Raw genomic sequence first — 23,668 nt, forward strand, 5'->3', positions numbered from 1 at the left:
ACCAGCCACATCACCCTGAGGCCTGGGTCTCCTCCACAATGCTTGTTACTATAGTGTGATGAAGTGTGGGAAGGTTGTTAAGAAAACTACCTCAGTAGTTGGAGGTAAACACAGCTGTCCTTGTCTTTACCAAGAGTGCTTGCTGTTCAGCTGTTCAGTGCTGACATCTAGCGTTCTCATCAAAATCTTCAGAATCATGGGGCAAACTGGGTGCCTCCATATACAAGCAGCATTTTTTTTTTTTTTTAAGAAGGGCAAACTGGCTGGGCGGTGGTGTAATTCCAGCTCTTGGGAGGCAGAGGCAGGTGGATCTCTGTGAGTTCGAGGCCAGCCTGGGCTACAGAGCTAGTCCAGGACAGGCTCCAAAGCTACAGAGAAACCCTGCCTTGAAAAACCAAATAAATAAATAAATAAATAAATAAATAAATAAATAAATAAATAAATAAGAAAAAGAAGGGCAGACTGATCTGGTTTATTAGGGACAGTGAGAATTCCTGAGTGTGGGAGGGGCTCTGTGAGAGGAATACCCATTCTTTCAGAGAACTGAAAAATCAAGCTTATTACTAGACAGTACTGGGCGAGAGATTATGAAACCTGAGTTCTGGTCTCAGTTCTGTTTACTAGCCTTAGTCAAGAAAATTCTGTTTAATCTCTTTGAGCTAGTACTTCCTGTTTCTAAGATGAGAAGGGTGATAAGATGCCACCCAGGGCCCATGGCAGGACTCTCAGTGGAGTCCCTGAAGCCCAAATGCAGGGAACAAGGCAGGCATGGGAGAGACTGGTGTTTTCTTAGGGCCTTGCTTTAGGTTTTTGTTTGTTTGTTTGTTTGTTTTTGTTTTTTGTTTTTTTCGAGACAGGGTTTCTCTGTGTAGCTTTGCGCCTGTCCTGGAACTCACTTGGTAGCCCATGCTGGCCTCGAACTCACAGAGATCCACCTGGCTCTGCCTCCCAAGTGCTGGTATTAAAGGCGTGCACTGCTTTAGTTTTTAAATTTAATCTTACTTTAAAAAATATTTAAGAAAAATTTATTAGGTTCATTCATTTTATTTTGTGTGTGAGTGTTTTGCCTGCATATATGTCTGTGTATCATGTGTGTGCTTGGTGTCCAAGGAGGCCAGAAGAGGGCATCGGATCCCTTGGAACTGGAATTACGGATGATTGTGAACTACCATGGGGGTGTTGGAAATCTAACCTGGGTCTGCAAGAGCAATGAGTGCTCTTAGTTCCTGAGCCACTGTCTCCAGCTTGAGAGCTTTGCTTCATCAGCTGTCTTTCACGTTCTGTTCCTCCATACGGCATGTTCTTCTCTCTTTGTCTCTTGCTACTCAGAAGTCATCCTTTATTTATTTATTTACTTACTTACTTATTTATCTGTCTGTTTATTTATTTGTTTGTTTATTTATTTATTTTTGAGGGGGGGTGGGTCTCAAATCTCAAATGTCCCAGGCTGGTCTTGAACTCAGTATTTGATTGTGGATGACTTTGAACTGATTAACCTGACTTGACATCTAAGTGCTGTGTGTGGTGTATGACATCCTGGGCATCAATCCAAGGGCCTTGTGCATGTCAGCAAAGAACTCTGCCAACTGAGTTGTTTCCCCAGACCCCCACCCATTAATCTTTTTAAAGTGTGTGTGTGTGTGTGTGTGTGTGTGTGTGTGTGTGTGTGTGTGTAGGGGTGGTAGTTGTGGTGGTGGTGGTGGTTTATGTTCACATGGGTGCATGCACATGTGGTGGCCCAGAGTTGATGTTAGGTATCTTCCTTGCTCTGCATTCTGAACCCCAAACCAATTCCAACTAGTTTGCGCAGCCAGCTTGCCCCCTGGATCCTCTGTCCCTGAGTGCTGGAATTACAGGCAGCTGCCATCCCTGCTCTCCATAGGGCAGGGGTTACAAGCTCATGTACCACACCCTGCCTTTTTATATGGATACTAGGATCTGAACTCAGGTCCTCATGGCTGTGCAGCAAGCTCTCTGAGCCAAGGCTGTAATTAGGCAGATTTTTTTCTCTTTGAATTTAAACAAAAGAAGAGGTGCAGAATATGGGTATATAGTTCAGTGTGGTAGAGTGCTTGCCTAGCATGTATGAAGTCCTGGGTTCAATTCCAAGAACAGGAAACAAGAAACTAGACAACAAAACCAAAACTTTTTAAAAAAAAATTTATTTATTTATTTTGGTTTTTGAGACAGTTTCTCTTTGAAACAGTTCTGGCTGTCCTGGATCTCACTCTGTAGACCAGGCTGGCCTTGGAGCTCACAGAGATCCACCTGCCTCTTCCTCTTGAGTGCTGGGATCAAAGGCGTGTGCTACCACTGCCTGGCCTTTTTATAATTTTAAAGGCGCTGCTGTGAATCCTTGTCTTCTGTCCCTGGCCTCCCATCAACCAAATCCATTCCCTCAGCATTATTAGTTTCCTTTGTATTCCTTCAGAATTCCTTATCCCCCCCCTTCATTTATCTTTCACACTTGAAGACTATGTCTTTAAAAATGTGGTTACCGTAGAGTTCTCATATCAATACACAGTGAGGTCATTGTGATTTTAACATTTTATAGACACACCATAATTCAACCAGTGGTTGGGGATTTTTACTTGGTAAAGTCCCAAGTGATTTTTATGTTTAAGATGGTCTTTGAGCCTGATATGAGAACTTTTCTTTGTCATTTTAAGCACTCTACAGTCTTGAGATCGGTCCATACAAAAACCTCTTTGAGGTGATTAGCGTATACTTGGTAGAAAGAAGAAAACATATGTTTAGGATTTGCTGACTAAGGTATGCAAGGCTGCATGAAATCCCCACTGTGTTCCTCTCAGAGGCTCTACTGGCAAGTACAGGGTCTGTTTGAGCCTGTCTTGTAGGGCTGGTAAAAGTCTGCACTGCTGAGCTTATGACCATTAGTAAATTGACTTCCTTAAAACTGGTAGAGCGTGTATGAAAGGATCTCCACACAGATGACGCTTTGAGAAACAAAACCAGTATAGAAAGAAGATATGTAAATGTTCTTTTTATAGATTAAAATTTTTAATCTAAAAAATCCTAACTGAAAAAGAGGTGTATGCAGAAAGTGACTTCCTAAATGAGATTGAAGATGTTTATGGAGATGCATATGGCTCTTTTTTTTTTTTTTTTTTTCTTTCTGAGACGGTTTCTCTGTGTAGTCCTGGCTGTCCTGGCACTCACTCTGTTGACCAGGCTGGCCTTGAACTCAGAGATCCTTCTGCCTCTGCCTCCTGAGTGCTGGGGTTAAAGGTGTGCTCCACCAGTGCCTAGTGAATGTGGCAAAGAGTAATTAGTTTAGTATTGAACAAATAGGAAATATATTGACCTGAGATTTGACACCTAGGAAGGTTTTACATTTTACAGTAGTTAGAGAGTACAGCCTTGCTGTTGTAATGTAATCTGTTTGGAGTGTACAAATGAAGTGGAAGGTTCTGGAGTTTTCATTTAAAACTTGAAACAACTGAGTTTGCTGATTCTCTTGTGGGTGCTGAAGTGTGCACTTAGGTTACTACACATAGCAGTAGTCCTTGGTGTATGCTTTGGGGTTACAGCCCCTCCCTTTCCCTCCCCTCCCCTCCCCTCCCTTTCTCTCCCCTCCCCTCCCCTCCTCTCCTAGTGTCTCCCCTCCCCTCCCCTCCTCTATGTACTCTTTTGTCTCTTGGTGAGGATGTTACCTGGGCCTCTGCACACTAGGCAAGCACTCTACCACTGAGCTGCATCTCCAGCTCCTAGACTTCTTTTTCTTTGTGTATCTGTGATTATTTTTCCTCTTTGGTTTTGAGATAAAGAGATAGCCCAGTCTGGCCTGAAACTTGTCACCCAGACTGACTACAAACCGACAGACTTCTGCTTAAGCCTCTCAAGTGCTAAGTGCTGGGTTACAGGTGGGTTATGACTGACTGACAGTCTTGTGTCCTTCTACACTGATGTTAAACTTAGCCTAAAGTCATAAAAGTTTAGAAGTATTAGTACACTTAGAGATTAATAATTAATATTTGATATATTCACATAATAATGTGGTCCTTTCTGTATAATAAGTGGAAACGCTTGAGTCCAGAGCAGTTAGTCTTGTCCAGGTCAAACAAACACCTTCTCCAAAGTGCTTTATAGCATTTTGCCCGGTTCTTTCTGTAAACGAGTTCCAACTGCCAAGTTGCTTGACATGGGGAAGAGTTTGATTTTGAACACATTCTATTACCACTGGTTCTTTTTCCTCCTTAATGTGGACCAGTTAATAAAAAACAACCTTGTATGGAGCCTGGCTCATAGCCAGCCGATACTATATAGACTTGTTTGAGGTGAAACCAAACCTGGAAGGAATGAAAGAGCTCCATTGGTAACACATAGAATGCTTGAGCCAGACCCTATGTTTGCTAGATTTTTCTCATCTTCTGCTAAGGGCAGAGACCACTATGTTATGTTCACATGGTTAATGGGTTATGTGGTGGTAAGTGAGTGTCTTTACATTTTTTTTTTCCCTCTCTTAGGTCCTTTCACATAACCTGTGCACGGTGCTAAAGGTTCCACATGACCCTGTTGCCCTTGAAGAGCACTTCAGGGATGATGATGAGGGGCCTGTCTCCAACCAAGGCTACATGCCATATTTAAACAAGTTCATTTTGGAAAAGGTATGATGCTAACCTTTTCTCACCTACAGCCTTGCTTGCCTTGTGTGCATCAAATGGACCAAGGCAGTCCCTTATTGGTGAGTGCATTAAAAAGCTGGGTATGAAGCCAGGTGTGGTGGTTCATGCCTTTAGTCCCAGCACTTGGGAGGCAGAGGCAGGTGAATCTCTGAGTTTGAGGCCAGCCTGGTCCACAGAGCAAGTTCCAGGACAGTCAGGGCTACACAGAGAGACCTGTAGGTGGAGTTTTCCTGTCCAGCAGCTGCTCCCAAATAAACACACAGAGAGTTAATATTAATTATAAATGATTGGCCAATAGCTCAGCCTTGTTACTAGCTAACTCTTATAACTTAAATTAACCCATTTATATTAATCTACATTCTGCTATGTAGTGTTACCTCTCTTTCATCTTGCACCTCCTGTTTCCTCTCTGTGTCTGTCTGGGTACTCCTCTGACTCTGCTCTTCTTCTTCTTCCCAGTGTCCGTAGTCTGGTTCTCCTGCCTAACCTTTTCCTGCCCAGCTATGGGCCAGTCAGTTTCTTTACTAAGCCAGTCACAGCGACATATATTCACAAAGTGTAAATGAATATTGCACAGAAACCCTGTCTCGAAAACAAACAGACAAACAAGAATGAAGCTGGGTGCCAAGGCCTCAGGAGATGGGAAGGAAGGAGGCTGAGCTCCTCCCTTCCTCCTCTTTCAGGCTGGCACTTCCAGGATGGTTCTCTCTTTGAAATAAAAAATGTGTTTGTGTTACTTTGTGTCTGTCTTCTCTCTGGATGCTTTGCTTATCTCGGAAAATGTGGTTTTCCAGGTGCTGGCAGTGGTTATTAAAGTGTGATGGAGTTAAATACAGATAGCAAAGGAGATGGTAATTCAGTAGTTACTGTGTAGCTCTCACACAGCGAACTTCATGTTAGACTTTTCAAGGGATCACTTAAAATCTTCTCCTGGGTGTATCCTAAGATGTGCACTAGTTCCTTTTCCTGTTGCTATAACCAAGTACCCGTCAGGAAGCAACTTAAAGAGGGAGATACTTACTGTGGTTCATGGTTTTGTTTTGTTTTTTTGTTTTTTGTTTTTTGGAGCTGAGGATCGAACCCAGAGCCTTGAGCTTGCTAGGCAAGCACTCTACCACTGAGCTAAATCCCCAACCCTATGGTTCATAGTTTAATGTGACAGTCTATCATGATGCAGAAGGCTTAGCAGTAGGAGGGGCTAGGCTAGGGGCTGTGGCAGCAGGAGTATGAGGCTGCTTGCTCACATCTGGGCAGACCAGGAAGTGGATTAGAAGGAGAGAGGAATGATTGCTAGAGCTCAGCTCATTTTCTCTCTTCCCTCCTTTTTACTAAGTCTAAGACTAAAGCCCATGGGGTGGTGCCAGTCATATTAGGATGGGCCATGTCCTTTCAGTTAATCCTCTCTGGGAGTAGCATCACAGACATACCCTAAGGCAGCAATTCTCAACTGGTGGGTCATCCATGACCCCTTTAGAGGTAGCATATCAGATACTTACATCATGGTTCATAACAGTACCAAAATTATAGTTATGAAGTAGCAACGAAATCATTTTGTGGTTGGGAGTCACCACAACATGACGAAGTATTAAAGGGTTGCAGCATTAAGAAGACTGAGAATCATTGCCCTACAGTATGTTTGAATACTGTATACTCCCCCCACCCCTTTTTGTTTTTTTGAGACAAGGCCTCTCTATGTAGCCCTTGCTGTGTAGACCAGGCTGGCCTCAAACTCACAAAGATCTCTCCACCCCTGCCTTTTAGAGTCTTGGCATTAAAGGTATGCACCACTATGCCCAGCCATAATCTTAAAAATTATAGACAGTAGCTGGGTGTGGTGGTAAATGCCTATGTTCCTAGCATTTGGGAAGTAGATGTAGGAGATCAAGAGTTCAAGGTCACCCTCAGCAGTAGAGTAAGTTCAAGGCCAGCCTAGACTATATGAGCCCTATTTCTAAAATCAAAACAAGCAGATTATTGTGAGACATACTGCAGAATTCTCAGAAGTCTGGCAATTACTTTGTTTTCAAGCATCAGAATTTGTGTGGGCTGAGTCAGTGGTGGGGGCATGGTCACTGGCTTCACATTCTGAAATGCTGTGCCTTACTACTGCATTTTGTTCCCCTTGATGTAGTGTACTTTTAGATTTGAATTTTAAGTTTTGAAACACTCTTATAGCTTAAATTCCTGTAACTGGGGAGAAAAGGTAGAAGTGTTGAAAAAGTTCAAATTGAACCACTAAATTTGGAGCAAAACTCCGTCACGGAGCCAGTGAAGATGTGATAGAATCATGAACTGGAAGCTTGCCATCCTGCCATTTAAGGAAAGCAATAGGGGTTCCATATTTTGGGGTTAAATCAGCAAAGATAAGTCTCTTGTTTTGAAATTTGGTTTGGGGGAGAAAAAAAAAAGCCAGCAGTGTGAAGAATGCTAGCAGGAGATTTAGGGATTGCTGCTCCTTATGCAGCAAAAATATGAACTATTGATCACACACTTGCTAGATGTACATCCCGTTCATGCAGCTTTGCCAAATCCCTGTGAGCAGCAGTAGTTTAGCCGGTAAGGGGCAATAGATTAAAACAATGTTTTAAATTACTTTTTATTTAAAAGTATTTTTATTTAAATTTTTTTCTTTCCTTTTACATATCAACCTGTTTCCCTCCCTCCCCCTTTCCCGCTCCCCCCTTAAATTACATTTTATGTATTTATTGTCTGTATGGGGGGCGGGAGAGGGTGCACTTGTGGATGTTAGAGGTCAATTTGTAGAAGTCAGCTTCTCCTTCCACTGTGTGGGTTCTGGGGATTGAACTCAGGTCTTCTTCAGGTTTTGTGGCAAGCACCTTTATCCACTGAGCTAATTTGCTGGCCTGTAGATACATTTTGAACTCAAACCATTTAACTTCTCCAAGCAGTGTTCCTTTAACTGTACTCTTAAAGACTAAATCCTCTTTTTCAGAATTATTATCCTTATTATTTTCTGCATAGGGGAAGTAATGGTTGAAGGCAGGGGTGGAGTTACTTTGAAAACTTTCTGATAACCTCAGACTGTCTCAGCTGCCGTCCAGTTGTCCCCAGTGCCTTAAGATCAAGTCTCTTTGGTGTTTCTTTGTGTTTATTGGTTGCTTTCTCGAAGTCTTCTGCTTTTGTCTGTGGGTATTATTACTCTGAGGGGTCTAGGGCCCCGAAATACATTCATTATATCGAAACCTGCTTTCCAAAAAGTAGTTTCATATTTGGCTTCTGCATTTACTTCCTGATAGTCCTCTCTGATGTCTGTCATGCTGATAGAATTTGCTTCCAGTGTTTCTGACACTTCAGATGACTAAGCAGCCTGCTGTTCCTTACCAAATATTTTGTCTGAGTGTTAATTTTGTTAAATTCCTTCTTTAGTGAAAGGATTTGGAATCCCAGTTTTGTGGGCTTTCTTCTTCCTCTCTCCCTTCCTCTGTCCCTCCCTCTGTCCCTCCCTCTGTCCCTCCCTCTGTCCCTCCCTCTCTTCTTCCTCTTTTTGAAACAAGATTTTATACTTAGACTACTTGATGGTGAGAAATTGAAGACATTGGTTAGTTATTACTTTAAAAACAATTTATTTCTAACTAGCCACACAAAGTAGTAGGTGTGCCTCAGCATGTTTTTGAGACAGTCTCATTCTTCCATGGAATTTATGGCCGATTCGGTTTGCTGGCCCTTGCTGTGGTCAGCTCTTTCCTGTGTGTTAAAGGTTCATCTGGGCTGTATGATTAAAGCTGGTAATCCAATGGCCACATGCCAGGTTCATGTTGGAGATGCCCATGCTTCCCACCAGAATCCCCCTTGTTTCGTTCTCCTCTGTGTTTTGGAAGCATACATAGAGAGGAACACACAGGACAGAGCTCAGCATCTTCTCTGTGGCCTTTTCTCTGTGGCCTTTTCTCTGTGGCCTTTTCTCTGTGGCCTCCCAGCCTCTGTGTTCTGCCCTTCTTATCTCACGTTTCTGCACTTTTCCTTTTCTGTACTTTCTTACCATGTTTGGTGATCATATAATAGTTACATTTCTTGCTTAAAAACCTATTGTTTTTAAAAGCCCCCCCCCCCCTTTATGTTCATGAGTGTTTGCCTGTGTGCATGTCTATGTACCACATTTGTGCCGTGCCAAAGGAGGCCAAAAGAGGTTGTCTGGAGTTACAGATGGGGATAAGTTGAACTGGAGTCTTCTGGAGGAGCAGCAAGTGCTCTTAACCACAAAGTCATCTTTTGAGCCCCATAAAATCTGTTCCTAGGTTTCTTCTATTATTTGAATGACTGTACATTGGACTCTCAAAATTCCTCAACTGTCATTGAGTATGAATGGTATTGTTTGTAAGCATTACCCCAGGCCTTTTCATGTTATTTCTCACTGGATCTACCCATTGTTGTTTAAAACATTAAAGTTAAGTAGGTTTGTAAAAAGCTTTTATTTTATATGTATGGGTGTTTTGCCTGTATGTATGTCTGGTGCCTACAGAGGCCAAGAAGAGGGTCAGATCTCCTGGAACTGGAGTTAGAGGTGATTGTGAACCACCACATGGGTGCTGGGAATCAAACCCAGGTCCTTTGGGAGAGCAGCCACTTCTCTTAACTGCTAAGTCATTTCTCCAGCCTGAAGGTTAAGTAGTTTTAATTTGCTACAGTGACCAAATTGCCTTCCAGAGAGATTTTCATCATATCTATGAGTCATAGAGGGCTATGCACATTCCTGTCATTTTGGAGGGAAAGGAGGTAATTTGAAACAGGTTTATATAACCCAGTCTGACCTCAGACTTGCTCACTTGCTGAGGATAACCTTGAACTCCTGATTGTCCTTTCTGTGCCTCTGTAGGGTTGGGATCACAAGCATGCACCACTATGCCTTGCTAAAGGTTGTGGGCTTCTGAGTGAATAAGGGATATCACGCTGAGAGCCAACAATGACTTTATGCCCCAGAACACTGTGACTAGTACAGTGAATACAACAGCAATGTGGTTTAAAGAAATAAGGTGTTTAAAAATAGCAGTGTTGTTGGCACAAAATTCACATTCCATGCAATTTACCTATTTAACCTTATACTTATAGTTTGGTGGTTTTTAGTATGGCTAATTTTGTATAACCATCACCACAACCAATTTTAGAATGTTTTTGTTATTCCCTTCCAAAAAATCTCATCCTGCTAGCATTCATAATCTCTTCCCCCACAGCTCTAGGCAAGCACTAGTCTTTACATTTGCCTATTGTTGACATTCATTATTAGCCTATGTCCAGCTTTTGTGTCTGGTGTCTGTCACCTCACCTGTTTCCAGGCTTATCCTTGGAACAACCTTGCTTCCATTCTTATAGCAGAATCATATTCTTTTCTTTTCTTTTCTTTCCTTCCTTCCTTCTTTCCTTCCTTCCTTCCTTCCTTCCTTCCTTCCTTCCTTCCTTCCTTTCTTCCTTCCCTTTCTCTTTATTTTTCTTTTTTCTTGAGACAGAGTTTCTCTGTTGCCCTGGTTGTCCTGCAGAATCATATTTTTATTTTATTTTATTTTATCTTTTGGTTTTTCTGAGACAGAGTTTCTGTGTATTGTTTTGGTGACTGTTCTGGATCTCACTCTGTAGACCAGGCTGGCCTCGAACTCACAGAGTTCTTCCTCCCGAGTGCTGGGATTAAAGGCGTGTGCCACCACTGCTGGCCAGAATCATAGTCTTAAAATAAAAAAAAAGGAAGATTTAGTTTTAGTTTTATTTGTGTGTATATGTGCACTCAAGCATGTGCTGTATGTGTGTATACATGCATGTGTATGCAGTGATCTCAGAATCCAGCAGAGAGCATCAGGATGATGAGCCACCTGATATGGGTACTGAGAACTGGATTTGGGTTTCTCTCAAGATGCAAGAGCAGTAAGTGTTCTTAACCAAAGAGCCATGCCTACAGTACCCCGCTTCCCAAACATTCTCTCACAGACATACCATGTCTTGCTCACACCTTCATCAATTGGTGCACATTTGGGCTGTGCACTTCAGTGTGATGGCTTTGACCTTTTCTCTGTTCCTCTAATTACTGAGGCTCTTCCTGCTTCCTCTGCTGTCAGGCGTTCACTTACAGAACACAGCCAGTTCTTGTTCATCCTCTGGCCACTTCTTAAAGAAGGGCCCCACCCTCAGAGTGCTGGAATTCTCACAGCATTCTGTGCTTCTCCGTGATTGTTAGTAGTATTGGGGATCTGGTTCAGCCTCTGCAGTGTGAGTTCTGTGCCAGCAAGGTCAGTTCACTGTTGTCCAGTTGTAGTACAGTGACTGGTACCCAGTAAACGATTACAACTTTTTTTTTTTAAAGGCTCTGTAGCCCAGGCAGGCCTTGAACTCACGGCAGTCCTCCTGCCTCATTCTTCCAAGTGCTGGTATTATAGGCATGAGCCACCATACTTAGCTCCTTTACAACTATTTAAGCAAGTGAACAAATGAACCCTACATACTAGACAGAGGGGATGCAGATGTGAATAAAATATGGCCTTATATTGGAAAGGACTTGTGATTGTGTGTGTGTGTGTGCGTGTGGTGTGTGTGTGTGTGTGTGTGTGTGTGTGTGTGTGTGTGTGAGAGAGAGAGAGAGAGAGAGAGAGAGAGAGAGAGAGAGAGAGAGAGAATTAGAGCAGTGGTTCTCAACCTTCCTAATGCTGTGACCCTTTTATACAGTTACTCATGTTGTGGTGATCCAACCATAACATTATTTTCATTGCTACTTCATAACTGTAATTTTGCTACTGTTATGAATTGTAATGTAAATCTCTGTGTTTTTTGATGGTCTTAGGTGACCCCTGTGAAAAGGGGTCATGACACATGATTGAGAACCACTGAACCAGAGTAATGCAGAGCTTGGACTCAGGAAGCAATCTGGAGGTAGAACTGTGTGTGTGACTGTATTAAGAGCCTTCCCCTTTTTCCTTCTGCATTTTCCTAGCTCCACACCTTTGCTCTGGTTTTATGGTTCATAAAATGGTTATTTTTTCCATTAAGGTATAATTCACATAATATAAACCTTGTCCTTTTGTTTTCTGACATCAGATGCTGGACATCATTGTGCAAAGCAACCAATACTCTGCTACTGAGTCACAGCTACAGCCCAAACTGGTCCTCTTCTACTTTTGCCTTGTGTGTGTGTGTGGGTGTGTGTACCTGCACGTGCTTGCATGTGTGTGCAGGTGTACAAGGGCTACCTTGGCTGTTGGTTCTTGCCTCCCACTTTTCTTGAGTCAGGATCTCTTTGTTCTTTATCCACTGTTTATGCTAGGCTAACTAGCCTATGAGTGTCTCTGCTTCCCATCCCTCTGTATATAGGAGTGCTGCGATTACGGACACATGATGCTGTGCTCCGTTTATGTGAATTCTGGGGATTTGAACTCTAGTCCTCATGCTTGTGTGGAAAACATTCTGTCTACTGAACCATCTCCCCCCACACTGAACCAGCATCTCTCTATTTTTTTTTTTTTTTTTTTTGCCGGAGCTAAGGACCGAACCCACAGCAAAGCGCTCTACCACTGAACTAAATCCCCAACCCCTTCTCCCTACTTTTTGTTGGTTTTTTTTAGATAGTATTTTGCTGGCTAGCCTGGACCGTGCTTTGTAGACCCGGCCTGCCTCTCCTTCCTAAGTATCCTGATAGAAGACACATGCATCTGGTTTGTTTTTTTGTCTTTGAGATAGATCATGCTCTTGTTGGTGTCCATGTATTTAGTATGTAGTCCATGTTGGGCCTGACTTGCAGCAGTCTGCTTGAGCGCTAGGATTTCGGGTCTGCACCACCATGTTTAGCTCACATTTACCATTTCATTCATTCATTCATTCATTCATTCATTCATTCATTCAATTTCTGTGTAGCTTTGGTGCCTTTCCTGGATCTTCCTCTGTAGACCAGGCTGGCCTCAAACTCACAGAGATCCGTCTGCCTCTGCCTCCCAAGTGCTGGGATTAAAGGCATGTGCCACCACCGCCCAGCCCATTTTATTTTATTTTTTTAAAGATTTATTTATTATGTATACAGTGTTTTGCCTACATGTTTGCCTGCAGGCCAGAGGGGGCACCAGGTCTTATTATCCATGTTTGTGAGCCACCATGTGGTTGCTGGGAATTGAACTCAGGACCTCTGGAAGAGCAGCCAGTGCTCTTAACCTCTGAGCCATCTCTCCAGCCTGAATTTACTGTTTTAAAGTGTACAATTGAGTAGTTGTCAGGATATTCTCTAGTTCATCACCCCTCAGAGAAATCCTGTACTCTTTCAGATCACTCTCAGTTCTCCTTTGTCCCAGTCCCTGGGACACCAGTAATTTACTTTCTGTTTCATGGGTTTGCCTGTTCTGAATATTTCACGTGGTCTTTTGTGTCTGGTGTCTTTCATGTAATGTGTTTTTATCATTCATTCATCCATGTTATAGGATATGTAAATAATTTATATTTTTGTGGCTAATATCCTGTTGTATTGATATACCATATTTTATTTATACGTTCATTGTCAGATAGATTCCCTTTTTTCTTCTTTCTTTCTGTTCTTTTTTTTCTCCCTCACTTTTAGAACTATACCCAACCCAGTAGAGGTGAAAAACTATTATTTTTAAGCCTTTAACAATCGACACAGAGCAAGCTATAAATCAATATAAGAGACAGTCTCTTGCGCTTTGTCATCCCCCTGAAAGTACTTTATCAGCCCTTTGATACCCCACTCCTCCCAGAGTGTCACTCTGCTCTGTTTATACCTGCAGTGTCTCCACTACTTGTAGCATCTAGAGCTACCTGCACTGCCCTTACTGTAGCATTTGATGTGTGAGTCCGTCTCTCTGCTGTCGCAGATTCCTAGAGACAAGTAAATATGAGGGAGTGACTGTACCTTATTTAAGTGGGATCTCCCACAGGTAATAAACATTTACATCGTCTACAATAGTTAGCCAGCTTATGCTCACAATCCTAGAATGTAGGGCACACAGGCAGAGGGATTATAAGTTTGAGATCAGCCTAGGCTATACAGTGTGATCTTTTCACAAATGACCAAATACATAGAAGATATGTGGAGTTTATAAAGCATGATTGGACGTCTCCAGTCTGCCATTTGTCTCTTGCCTAGTTGTCTACTTCTGAGCTCTTTCCTCATCCTCTTCCTCTACTCAAGGAGGCCACCACCCTTGCATTTTTTGCATATTTCCCTCATGTTAGAAAAAGCTTTATCATATTGCTGCATATAAATGAGTAATTTTTAGCTGAAATTATTTAAAAATTAATTTATTCTTTGACAGTGTCACACAAATATAATACATTCTGGTCCTTCTTATCTCTCTACTCTCTCTTATCTCCCTCCCAGCCCTACTTGCCCCCCTCTAAGTTCTGATCCCACTTGCATGTCTTTCTGTTTCATTTTGGGTTTACTTTATGATCCACTGGTCTAACCAGGACCATATTTTGGGCACAAGTGTGGAGCTTTTGCTGGGGTGTGGTAACACCATTGACTATATTACTGAGGATTAAGGCCTCCTCTCCCCAAGCAGCCTTCACAGTCATGAGCCAGGGCCCATAAGCCCCTCCCAAGAAATTTTTCTTGGAGGTTTATAAAAATGGATGTGTTTTTGCTCAAAATTTTGTTTTGTTTTGTTTTGTTTTGTTTTTCGAGACAGGGTTTCTCTGTGTAGCTTTGCGCCTTTACTGGAACTCACTTGTTAGCCCAGGCTGGCCTTGAACTCAGAGATCCATCTGGCTCTGCCTCCCGAGTGCTGGGATTAAAGGCGTGAACCACCACTGCCGCCTGAATGTGCTTTTACAACTTGCTTTTTTCACTGTGAGGTTCCTTTGTAGACAGATACACCTGGAGCTTTTGCTTGGTGATCCTTTCACAGAAGTGTGCACAGACAGACACTGAGGGTCTTTTCTTACCTTGTATATGGTCAGAGCATCATATAGGCAAATACTTGGTAGGTTTATTATTCTTTTATATTAAAGACAGGTTATTACTATGTAGTCCTGTAACTCACGTTGTAGACTGGGCTGGCCTCATAATTACAGAGATCCACCTGCTCCTGCCTCCGAAGTGCTGGGATTAAAAATGTATTTAGCAAGATATATATTCATTTATTCTTATTTTTAGAACCTCAAAAGTCATATTTTGGCATATGTATGGGAAATTTCTGGAACCCAAAATTGAATTTCGTTATTTTGTTTAGTATGTACCTCATATGAAAGGTTTTGAATTCTCTTGTTTAATTACTACTTGATTGAGAGGTGCTGGATTTTGTAATTTTAACAAATTGTGGGAAATGCATAGGCTTCTTTTTCTTGGCTGTTTAACAGTGCTGCAGTGGATGTGGGGGTACAGTATCTCTTCAAGGTCCTGTTTTCAGTTTTTTTGGATATTTACCCAGTAATGAGATTGCCAGTCATGTGATGGTTTCATTTTTACTTTTTGAAGAATGTCTACATCGTTTTTCTCAGTAGTTGCACCATTTTTTCAGTCTCAGCAGTTTACAAAGGGCACAGCTTTCCCAGCACTTGGGAGGCAGAGGCAGGAGAATCTCTTTGAGTTCCAGACCAGCGTGGTTTACAGAGCAAGTTCCAGGACAGCCAGAGCTACACACAGAGAAACCCTGTCTCAAAAAACCAAAAAAACCAACCAAACAAACAAAGCCCCCAAAAGGCTCAGTTTGTACTCACCTCATATTTCTTTGGCAGTAGCCGTCTGACAGGTACGGATAGCTCATTGTATTTGATTTATATTTCCCTGTGATAAGTTATTGTGAACATCTTTTCATAGGCTTACTGGCTATTTGTAGAATTCTGTGGAGATGTAAATAGGCTTGTCTAGTCAAGCCCTTTGCTCATTTAAATTTTTTCATTTAGCCATTGTTAAGTTGGGTAATGTTGTGATTGACTTGTAGGAGTCTGTTCAGTTTTCTGATAATTGACCCCTTTTAAATTCATGGTTACTAAAAACAAAATACTATTGCTGTTAGAATGTCTTGAAGTGTTACTTTTGTTTTCTTTGAGAAGTTGTATAGTTTTAAGTCTTTAATTGATTTTGACTTTTATTTTTGAGACAGAGTCTCGTGAGTCCAGGCTGGCCTTGAACCCATTATGTGGCTACAGTGATCTTGAGCTTCTGATCCTCCTGCTGTCACCACCAAAGTGCTGGGATGACAGTTATGGACCACCTTGCCCAGTTATGTGGTGTTGAGGATCGAACTTAGGGACTTGTAAGCACCCTGTCCACTGAGCTGTAGCTCCAAACATTTCCAGTTAATTTTTGTATATAGTGTTATGTAAAGAGCATTCCTCTGCGTCTTGATATCCAGTCTTTGAAACACTACTTATTGAAGAGACTTCCTTTTCCTTGTGTATTCTTGACCCTTTATTGACGATCATGTGATTATATACTTGAGGACTCAATTCTGTCTGTCTGTCTCCATGTCTGTCTTATGTTGGTAGTATAATGCTTTGATCACTTTAGCTCTGTTCTGTATATTGATGTTAGGAAATGTGAGACTTCAGGCTTGGTTTCTCTTTCTTTTGTAAGATTGTTTTGACTATTTGGAGTCCCTTGAGAGCCCATATGAATGTTAGGATTTTTTTTTCTGGGTTTAGTTCTGCAAGAAAACACATTGGCATTTTGGTAGGAATTCCATAGTCTGTAGATTGCTCTGGTGTTATGAGCGTATTAGGTCTTTTAATCCACAAACATAGGTGAGACGTTGTCCTGCTTGTTGATTTCTTTTGTATTTTTTCAGCAATGCTTTACGTCATAGTTCTCATTGCTAGTCTTTCACCTTCTTTAAAGTTAAGTCCTAAAAGCCTTACTATTTACTGTATATAAGATTCAGTAATCTACAACTAGCTACTTAGTTTTAATTACTTTCCTGCCTCATTGCTTTGGTTAGTACTTCTAGTATTATATCAAGGAGTCTTTGTCTTATTCTTCCTCTTAGAGGAAAGGCTTTCAGTTTCTCACCTTTGAATGTGATGTATTATTATTTTTCCAGACAAGGTTTCATTATGTAGTCCATGTTGGCCTCAAACTCACCATTTCCTCCTGCTAAGCCTCCCAAGTGCTGGGATTGCAGGTGTAGACCACCACTTGGCCGACTAACAGATTTTGGTTTTTGTTTTTAACCCAGGATGGCCTTGAACTCACTAACTAGAGGAGAATGACCTTGAACTCACTAACTAGAGGAGAATGACCTTGAACTCCTGATCCTCCTGCTTCCACCCTCCAAGTGCTGGGATTACAAGTGTGTGCCATCTGCCCAATTTGCAGTTTTTTTCTGATTCCATTTATTCTTGCTTTATGTTCTCTGTGGTCATCATTGTGCCATTATCTAACTAGGTCTGCCTCTTGTAGGTTGTATTTCCCTTTCTTTGTTTTTGGATATCTCTAAATATTCCTAAATATCAACTTGAAGATGCCCACAGCTGAACACCTCCCTTCCTTCACTAAACCAGGGAGTTTGGTGCACCTGTTTGGTACTCATGCCTTCTAACCAAGACCATCATTCCCTTTTTGCTGCCGCTGTCTTCTGATCCCCCTACGTTCCAACTACTGAAAACCCTTTTCCATAGTATGTCAGTGTTTTCAGTGTGCTTTCCACAAACACAGAGCCAGGTCCTACCTTTAAAGCCTTTGCTTGTTTCCTCTTGTGCTTAGAGATAGTATTCATTTTACTTCAGTTTGCCTTTGGCATTTGATCTGCCACCTTCCTGTTGGTCAGCCCCAGTTGGCTACTCACTGTTCCCTGGATGTGAGTGCATACTGTTGCCACCATGCCTTTGCTCCAGCCCTTTTTCTCCTGCCCTTGGGTTGCCTGTCCTTGTCTTTATCAGTGCCTCCGATTTAAAACAAACAAACAAATAAACAAACAAACATTTAGTGTGTATGTGCATGCACATGCTGTAATGTGTGTGTGTGTGTGTGTGTGTGTGTGTGTGAGTGACAGTCAGAGGACCACTTAATGGGAGTCAGTTCTCTCTTTCCACTGTGTGTGACCCAGGTATCAAACTCAAGTCGTCAGACTTAGCCGTAAGTAAGTGCCTTTACCCACTGAGCTATCTAGATGGCCTTCAACATACTTTAAGGTTTGCTTTGAACACCGTCTTTTCTGCTAAGTACTAGCTAGACTGGCCTGCACACTTTTTTTTTTTAATTGTAAATCCTTTATGATTTGACCTCTGTTCACTTAGAAAAGAGAATCCCCCAGATTGGGGTGCACGATGTGAAACTCCTAAAGAATCAATAAAGAAGTTAAATTAAAAAAAAAAAAAAAGAAAGAAAAGGGAATGCCATGTATCAAGGCACTCCCTGGGGCCGGGTGGTCCTGTGATTTACCACATGGAATGACTTCTTGTTCCTGAGTAGGAATATATACTTTTGTGCACATGTCGTTTCCCTTATGTCCTGTCTGTCACTTAATATATTCTTGTTTTTTGTTTTTCATGCTGTGGGTAGATCTGGTGTCAGTGGCCATTGGAACTAGTTCTGCATAGATAATCCATGTCACACAGGGGACATCTGCTGAGTTTTGCAAGCAGTTTGACATAGTTGTCTTTTTGTTCCTTGGAGAGACAAGCTACTATTGATTGGGTATATGTCTCTGGAAAGTAATAAATATGGTATAAATTTTTTTGTCGAGGAATGAGAAGCTATTGATTATAAACTATATTAAAACTGTCTACTTGCATATGTTTTCTCTGATTAACTAAATGTGTAAGAGCATAGATCAAGTTCTTCATCTTTGCCTTTTATTTCATAGCACAGTAATAAGCTCTTAGATTGTTAGAGTCAAGAGTGAATGGCACTGCTGTCTCAGGATTTCAGTTCAACAGGTTTTCTGTAACAAAGTTTCTTCTTTGCCCATATTTAAAAAAATGGAGTAAAATAGGGTATCGGATGTGGCCCATAATGATTGGCATTCTCAGCTCTGACAGGTCCGATGAATATCTGTGATCAGTTAGTGTCAAGGACAGATGTTACCTCAAGGTCAGGCTAAGTAGAATTCTTAGCTGAGTCATTGACAGTGTTAGTATCAGGGGCAGATATGTGGAATATGGTTATTGGTTAGTAGAAAGCTTGCTGAGGCCTCTTCTGTTTTATTGCATGCACTCTGTGTGTGCACGCACATGTGTGACCTTATTTTAGACTGGCTCAGAAGTTTTCTTCTTTCTGTTTTAGGTTCAAGACAACTTTGACAAGATTGAATTCAATAGAATGTGTTGGACCCTCTGTGTCAAGAAGAACCTCACAAAGAATCCGCTACTCATTACAGAAGATGATGCATTTAAAGTGTGGGTCATTTTCAACTTTTTGTCTGAGGACAAGTATCCATTAATTATTGTGCCAGAAGAGGTAAGGTGTGGCTTTGGGGAGTTTTTAGATGTCTAGGCACTGAGTAGACCTGGCCAACATTTGTGTTGATTCAGTGTTGATATATATATATAAAAGATTTATTTATTAGGTACACAGTGTTCTGCCTGCATGTATTGCATGTATGACTGCATGCCAGAAGAGGGCACCAGATTTCATTATAGGTGGTTGTGAGCCACCATGTGGTTGCTGGGAATTGAACTTGTAACCTGTGGAAGAGCAGCCAGTGCTCTTAACCTCTGAGCCATCTCTCCAGCCCCAGTGTTGATATTAGAGGTAATATTTTTTTAGATTAGAGACAAAAACAGCTTAGGTTTAGAAAAGCTTAAGGATTTGGAGATTTGCAGGGACAGTGAGACTCTTCTTGGAATTGCTGTAATTGCAGATGAGTCCATCCTCATGATATCTAGAGTATTTGCTCAGTACAAAGGACAACATAATTTTCAGTCCTTGTGGAAGAACTGGGCTCTGTGGGCAACACATAGGATCCAGAATGTTCTCTTGCTGTGTTAGAAGTAGGTACTACTATTTCAAAATCTAGATGATGGGTGTTTCCTAGATCTCTCAAAGCAGTGAAAGCGCCTCTGCTGGTCTTCTGGATTATTCCCCCTGAACTTCCAAAGAGCAGGCAGTGGGAATAAGAATAAGATTTCTGTTCTGTTTTCTGGGAACCAAGGATGCAAGAGATGTTTGACCAGACAAGGATCTTTCTGAATCAAGATGACAATTTCCTGTATGAGGCAGCTACCTTCATGAAATTGTGATTATGATGTTATTGAGTCCTGTGAACTTTTGGATCTCGGAGTCCTCTGCAGAGCACAGCTAACTGGTCTTTTCTAGATAAAGCCATAACCAGCAGATTAAATTTGTATCCTCTTGTTCCCTACCTGCTCATGTCGCTAGTACCTGGTTGTGGGGAACTACAGGCAAGTTTCAGTCCTGGGCAACTTAGAGGTAGCATACTATTTTTGTTTAAAGCATGGCCTTTGAAACAGACTGATTTTTGAAACCCAACTTCACCATTACCCACAGAGTAACGAATTAACCTCCTAATCTGGATCTCCCAATCTTTAAAATGGAGATAGTTGTTTTCTGCAGTGCACCTTGTGAGACTGAGCAAGGTGACATGTATGAAGCATTTGATGTAGTACCTTGATGCATGCTCACTACAGAGATGTACTCATGCATTTTGGTAGTGAATGAGTGGATGGCAAGTTGATGAACAAATGGAACACGATGAGGGAGGGGCATGGCATGTTTGGTGTTGGAGGTAGACTATTCTTGTGGAAAATACACAACCAGAACTTGTGAGAGGCCAGGGCAAGAGAGAGACATGGAGAAACCAAAGGAGTGGGTTAAGGCAAGGGGGAAGCAACCATAGTAGGAGTTGTGAGAGCCAAGGAGAACCTTGGGGCTGTTTCTGTAGCAGCAGGAGGAAGTAGATTTGGTAAAGGAAGCAGAACTGGGCAGGCTGTGAGATAAAAGGAGATGCATGAGAATGTTAAATTGCAGAAAAATCAGATAGTGGTAAAAAGGAGCCCCTGGATTTAACAATAGGTTAGTCTTTGATAACAAGGGAAAGGCAGTTTCTCTATGGTAGTGGGAATAGTTTCTTAGTGTTAAATATGGTAATTCTGTAGGTATTGAGTACGTGTGTTAAAGAGGAAATAGAAAGCCACATCTTAGAGCGCTGCCCAGCACAATCCAGAGACTAAGTGGGATAATGGTGGCCTAAAAAGGCACTTAACAGACATGGCTGCTGCTCAGAGCTGTGCACATACTGTTTTCTTTTTTTAGAAAAGAATTTTATTACTATTACTACTACTACTACTACTACTACTACTACTACTACTACTGCTACTATTACTACTATTACTGTATGTGTATGAGTGTTTTGCTTGCATGTATGCCTGTGCACCACATATGTGCCTGATGGTCTTGGAGGTCAGAAAAGGGTATTGGAGTCCCTGGAACTGGGGTTGTGGAAAGTTGTTTGCCATCATGTGGGTGTAGACAGTGATTTCAATTTTTTTTTTTTTTTTTTTTTTTTTTTGAGACAGGGTCTTTTCCCTGGCTATCATGGAACTCACTATGTAGACCAGGCTGGTCTCTAACTCAGAGATCTGCCTGCCTTTGCCTCCTGAGTGTGGGAATTAAAGGTATGAGCCACTATTGCCCAGCTTTCCAATATGGTTTTGAAGATATTTTGCAGCCACACTTGAAATTCCAAGTTTATTCATGTATTGGAATTAGAGGTGGATGGGTCTCTTATCCTTGACCTTTTGGATTTTTCTGTCACTAAAATATCCTTGGTGGACCTGAACGCCACTTTGTCTTGCTTTTCGAATTAGCTGTTAAGTAGCAAGGGTCGTATGCTTTCCTGGGGGCTTTGTCATCACTGAGCCACTACTGTGGTCAGCTTCTCATGACTCTGAGGAGCAACAGGACCTGCGTGGGCCTTGATTGATGGACCTGATGCTGTCTTTGCTGCAGCCCAGAGCCTAGCCAGATGCTCCTGTGTGCTCACCTCCACTGTTAGGCTGACACGAACATTTTGTCCTCTTTCAAACATGTTACTCCTGCTTGGGAAGCGAATGGTCTCCCTTTGGTGCAGTGGCTCTTGTATCATGTGGGCTCACTCCATGCTTTGCATTGTCAAGTGCCTCAGCATCTCTTGGTGTCAGGATTAGCATGGTGCTGTACTTCCAGCCCTGGGGAAGGTTGAGGCAGGAGGCTCAGGAGGCTGAGGCCTGCCTGGTTTACATGACAGTATCTGTTCCAACAACAGACTCAGAGATTATTCCTGTGGGGCAGAGAAGGGGTCATTGGAGCATGTTAATGTGAAATGGCTTCACTGCTAAGTCAGCCCTCTGAGGTTTAGCCATGAACTGGGGCCCACTGAGATCAGGTGTGTCACCTGCCCTTTGACAAGCACTGCAACCCCAAACATCACACTGGGTTGTGGAAAATACAGCTATTAAATGTTGCTTCCTTTATACATGTTTAATAGCATAAAAACTGTATTTGAGCTGTTTTAGAAATGCAAATTTTTAGAAAATGTAATGTGAAAACATATTTTTAAAAATCTGAAATGCAAATTCTTTGTAGGTTTAATTAAATTCCCATTGGGAATTTTTAGTTTTACAAGTTCACAGTGTCTGACATACGTATGAGAAGCCTAATGTTTGTTGCATAGAACTCTAAATAGAATATGTTCTGTGTGTATATACATACTCACATCTGTCTGTCTGTCTGTCTGTCTGTCTATCTATCTATCTATCTATCTATCTATCTATCTATCTATCTAGACAAAGTCGCACGTAGTCCTGCCTGGCTTGGGACTCACTATGTAGACTAGGCTGACCTTGAACTCAGAGATCTACTTGCCTCTGTCTCCTGATTGCTGGGTTAAGGGTGTGTTCCTGTTCCACCACTCTTGCCTAATTTTTATATTTCTAGTAATTCATCTATCATAATGATCACTTGTCTTTAAGTTTATGGGTTTTTTTTTGTTGTTGTTGTTACTTTTTTTTGTTTTTCGAGACAGGGATTCTCTGTGTAGTTTTGGTGCTTGTCTTGGATCTTGCTCTGTAGACCAGGCTGGCCTCGAACTCACAGAGATCTGTCTGTCTCTGCCTCCCCAGTGCTGGGATTAAAGTTTTGCGCCACCACCACCCAGCTACTTGTTTTGTGTTTTGAGATACAGTTTCATGATGAAGCCCAGGCTGGCCTTAAATGTGTGGCTATTCTGCCCCCACCCCCAAGTGCTGGGTCATAGATATGCTCTACCATACCTAGCGAAATCCAAGTTTGTTTTTTCCTCTGCTTCAGCTAATACTGTATAACACTGGCAGTTGTGTGAACAATATATTCATATTATTCATTTGATTCAGTTTCCATGACCCAGAATGAATGTCAAGAATGTTAAATAGCCGGGCAGTGGTGGTGCACGCCTTTAATCCCAGCACTCGGGAGGCAGAGCCAGGTGGATCTCTGTGAGTTCGAGTCCAGCCTGGTCTCCAAAGCGAGGTCCAGGACAGCCTCCAAAGCTACAGAGAAACCTTGTCTTGAAACCCCCCCCCCAAAAAAAATGTTAAATAAATATTTAAGTTACACAGTTAAAGATGCTTCTATCACATTTGTCAAGAGATGGTGATGTGCTTTGAGCTGGTTCTTTATTTTCTTCTGGTGATATTCCTGGAAATGTGTGCCTATAAAGTGTAGTTTTTACTGGTGTCATGTCCCACAGAACCAAGGTCAAAACAGGATGTGTCTGTCATACACTTATTTGGAAGAACTGCCTCACAGCAAGTGAAAACTCAAACTTGAAATAGTTTTAAAGAGATTTTAAGTGAAGTAAAACCTAGCTGCCCCTTTAATGAGAGAGAACTTTTGACAGAAAAAAATTCAAGCCAAAGGCCTAGAGAAATCCCATTCAGCTTGAAATTTCTTCTTTGTTATTTTTGGTGAAATCTGCTTGGAAGGAGGAAGCAAGCTGCTTCCTGAACTGAATGAGCCTTAGAAATGGTGTGGGCCACTGTAAACCAACCTCAGCATGTGACTCATTATTTAGTTTACTTGAATAGTGGAACATGAGAATGTGTCTCTTTGGCCAGCATAATCAAAATGTCCTTCTGCTGTTTGGTTACGGTAAGTATGTGATTTG

The 23,668-nt window shown here is 41.8% G+C and overlaps 1 protein-coding gene across 2 annotated transcripts in view; it reads left to right on the forward strand.

The window, feature by feature from the left end:
* Window positions 1–23,668, forward strand: part of Swap70 (switching B cell complex subunit SWAP70) — a 64,386-nt gene that overhangs the window by 18,020 nt on the left and 22,698 nt on the right. Inside the window, exons 2-3 of one of the 2 annotated variants that reach the window (XM_036206665.1) lie at window positions 4,488–4,628; window positions 18,811–18,984. In XM_036206665.1, coding sequence (XP_036062558.1) covers window positions 4,488–4,628; window positions 18,811–18,984 — 315 coding nt within the window. The remainder of the gene's footprint in view (window positions 1–4,487; window positions 4,629–18,810; window positions 18,985–23,668) is intronic. The other variant, XM_036206672.1, reaches the window with a different exon arrangement.

This window comes from Onychomys torridus, chromosome 1 (assembly GCF_903995425.1).
Source record: "Onychomys torridus chromosome 1, mOncTor1.1, whole genome shotgun sequence".
NCBI classification, from domain to species: Eukaryota; Metazoa; Chordata; class Mammalia; order Rodentia; family Cricetidae; genus Onychomys; species Onychomys torridus.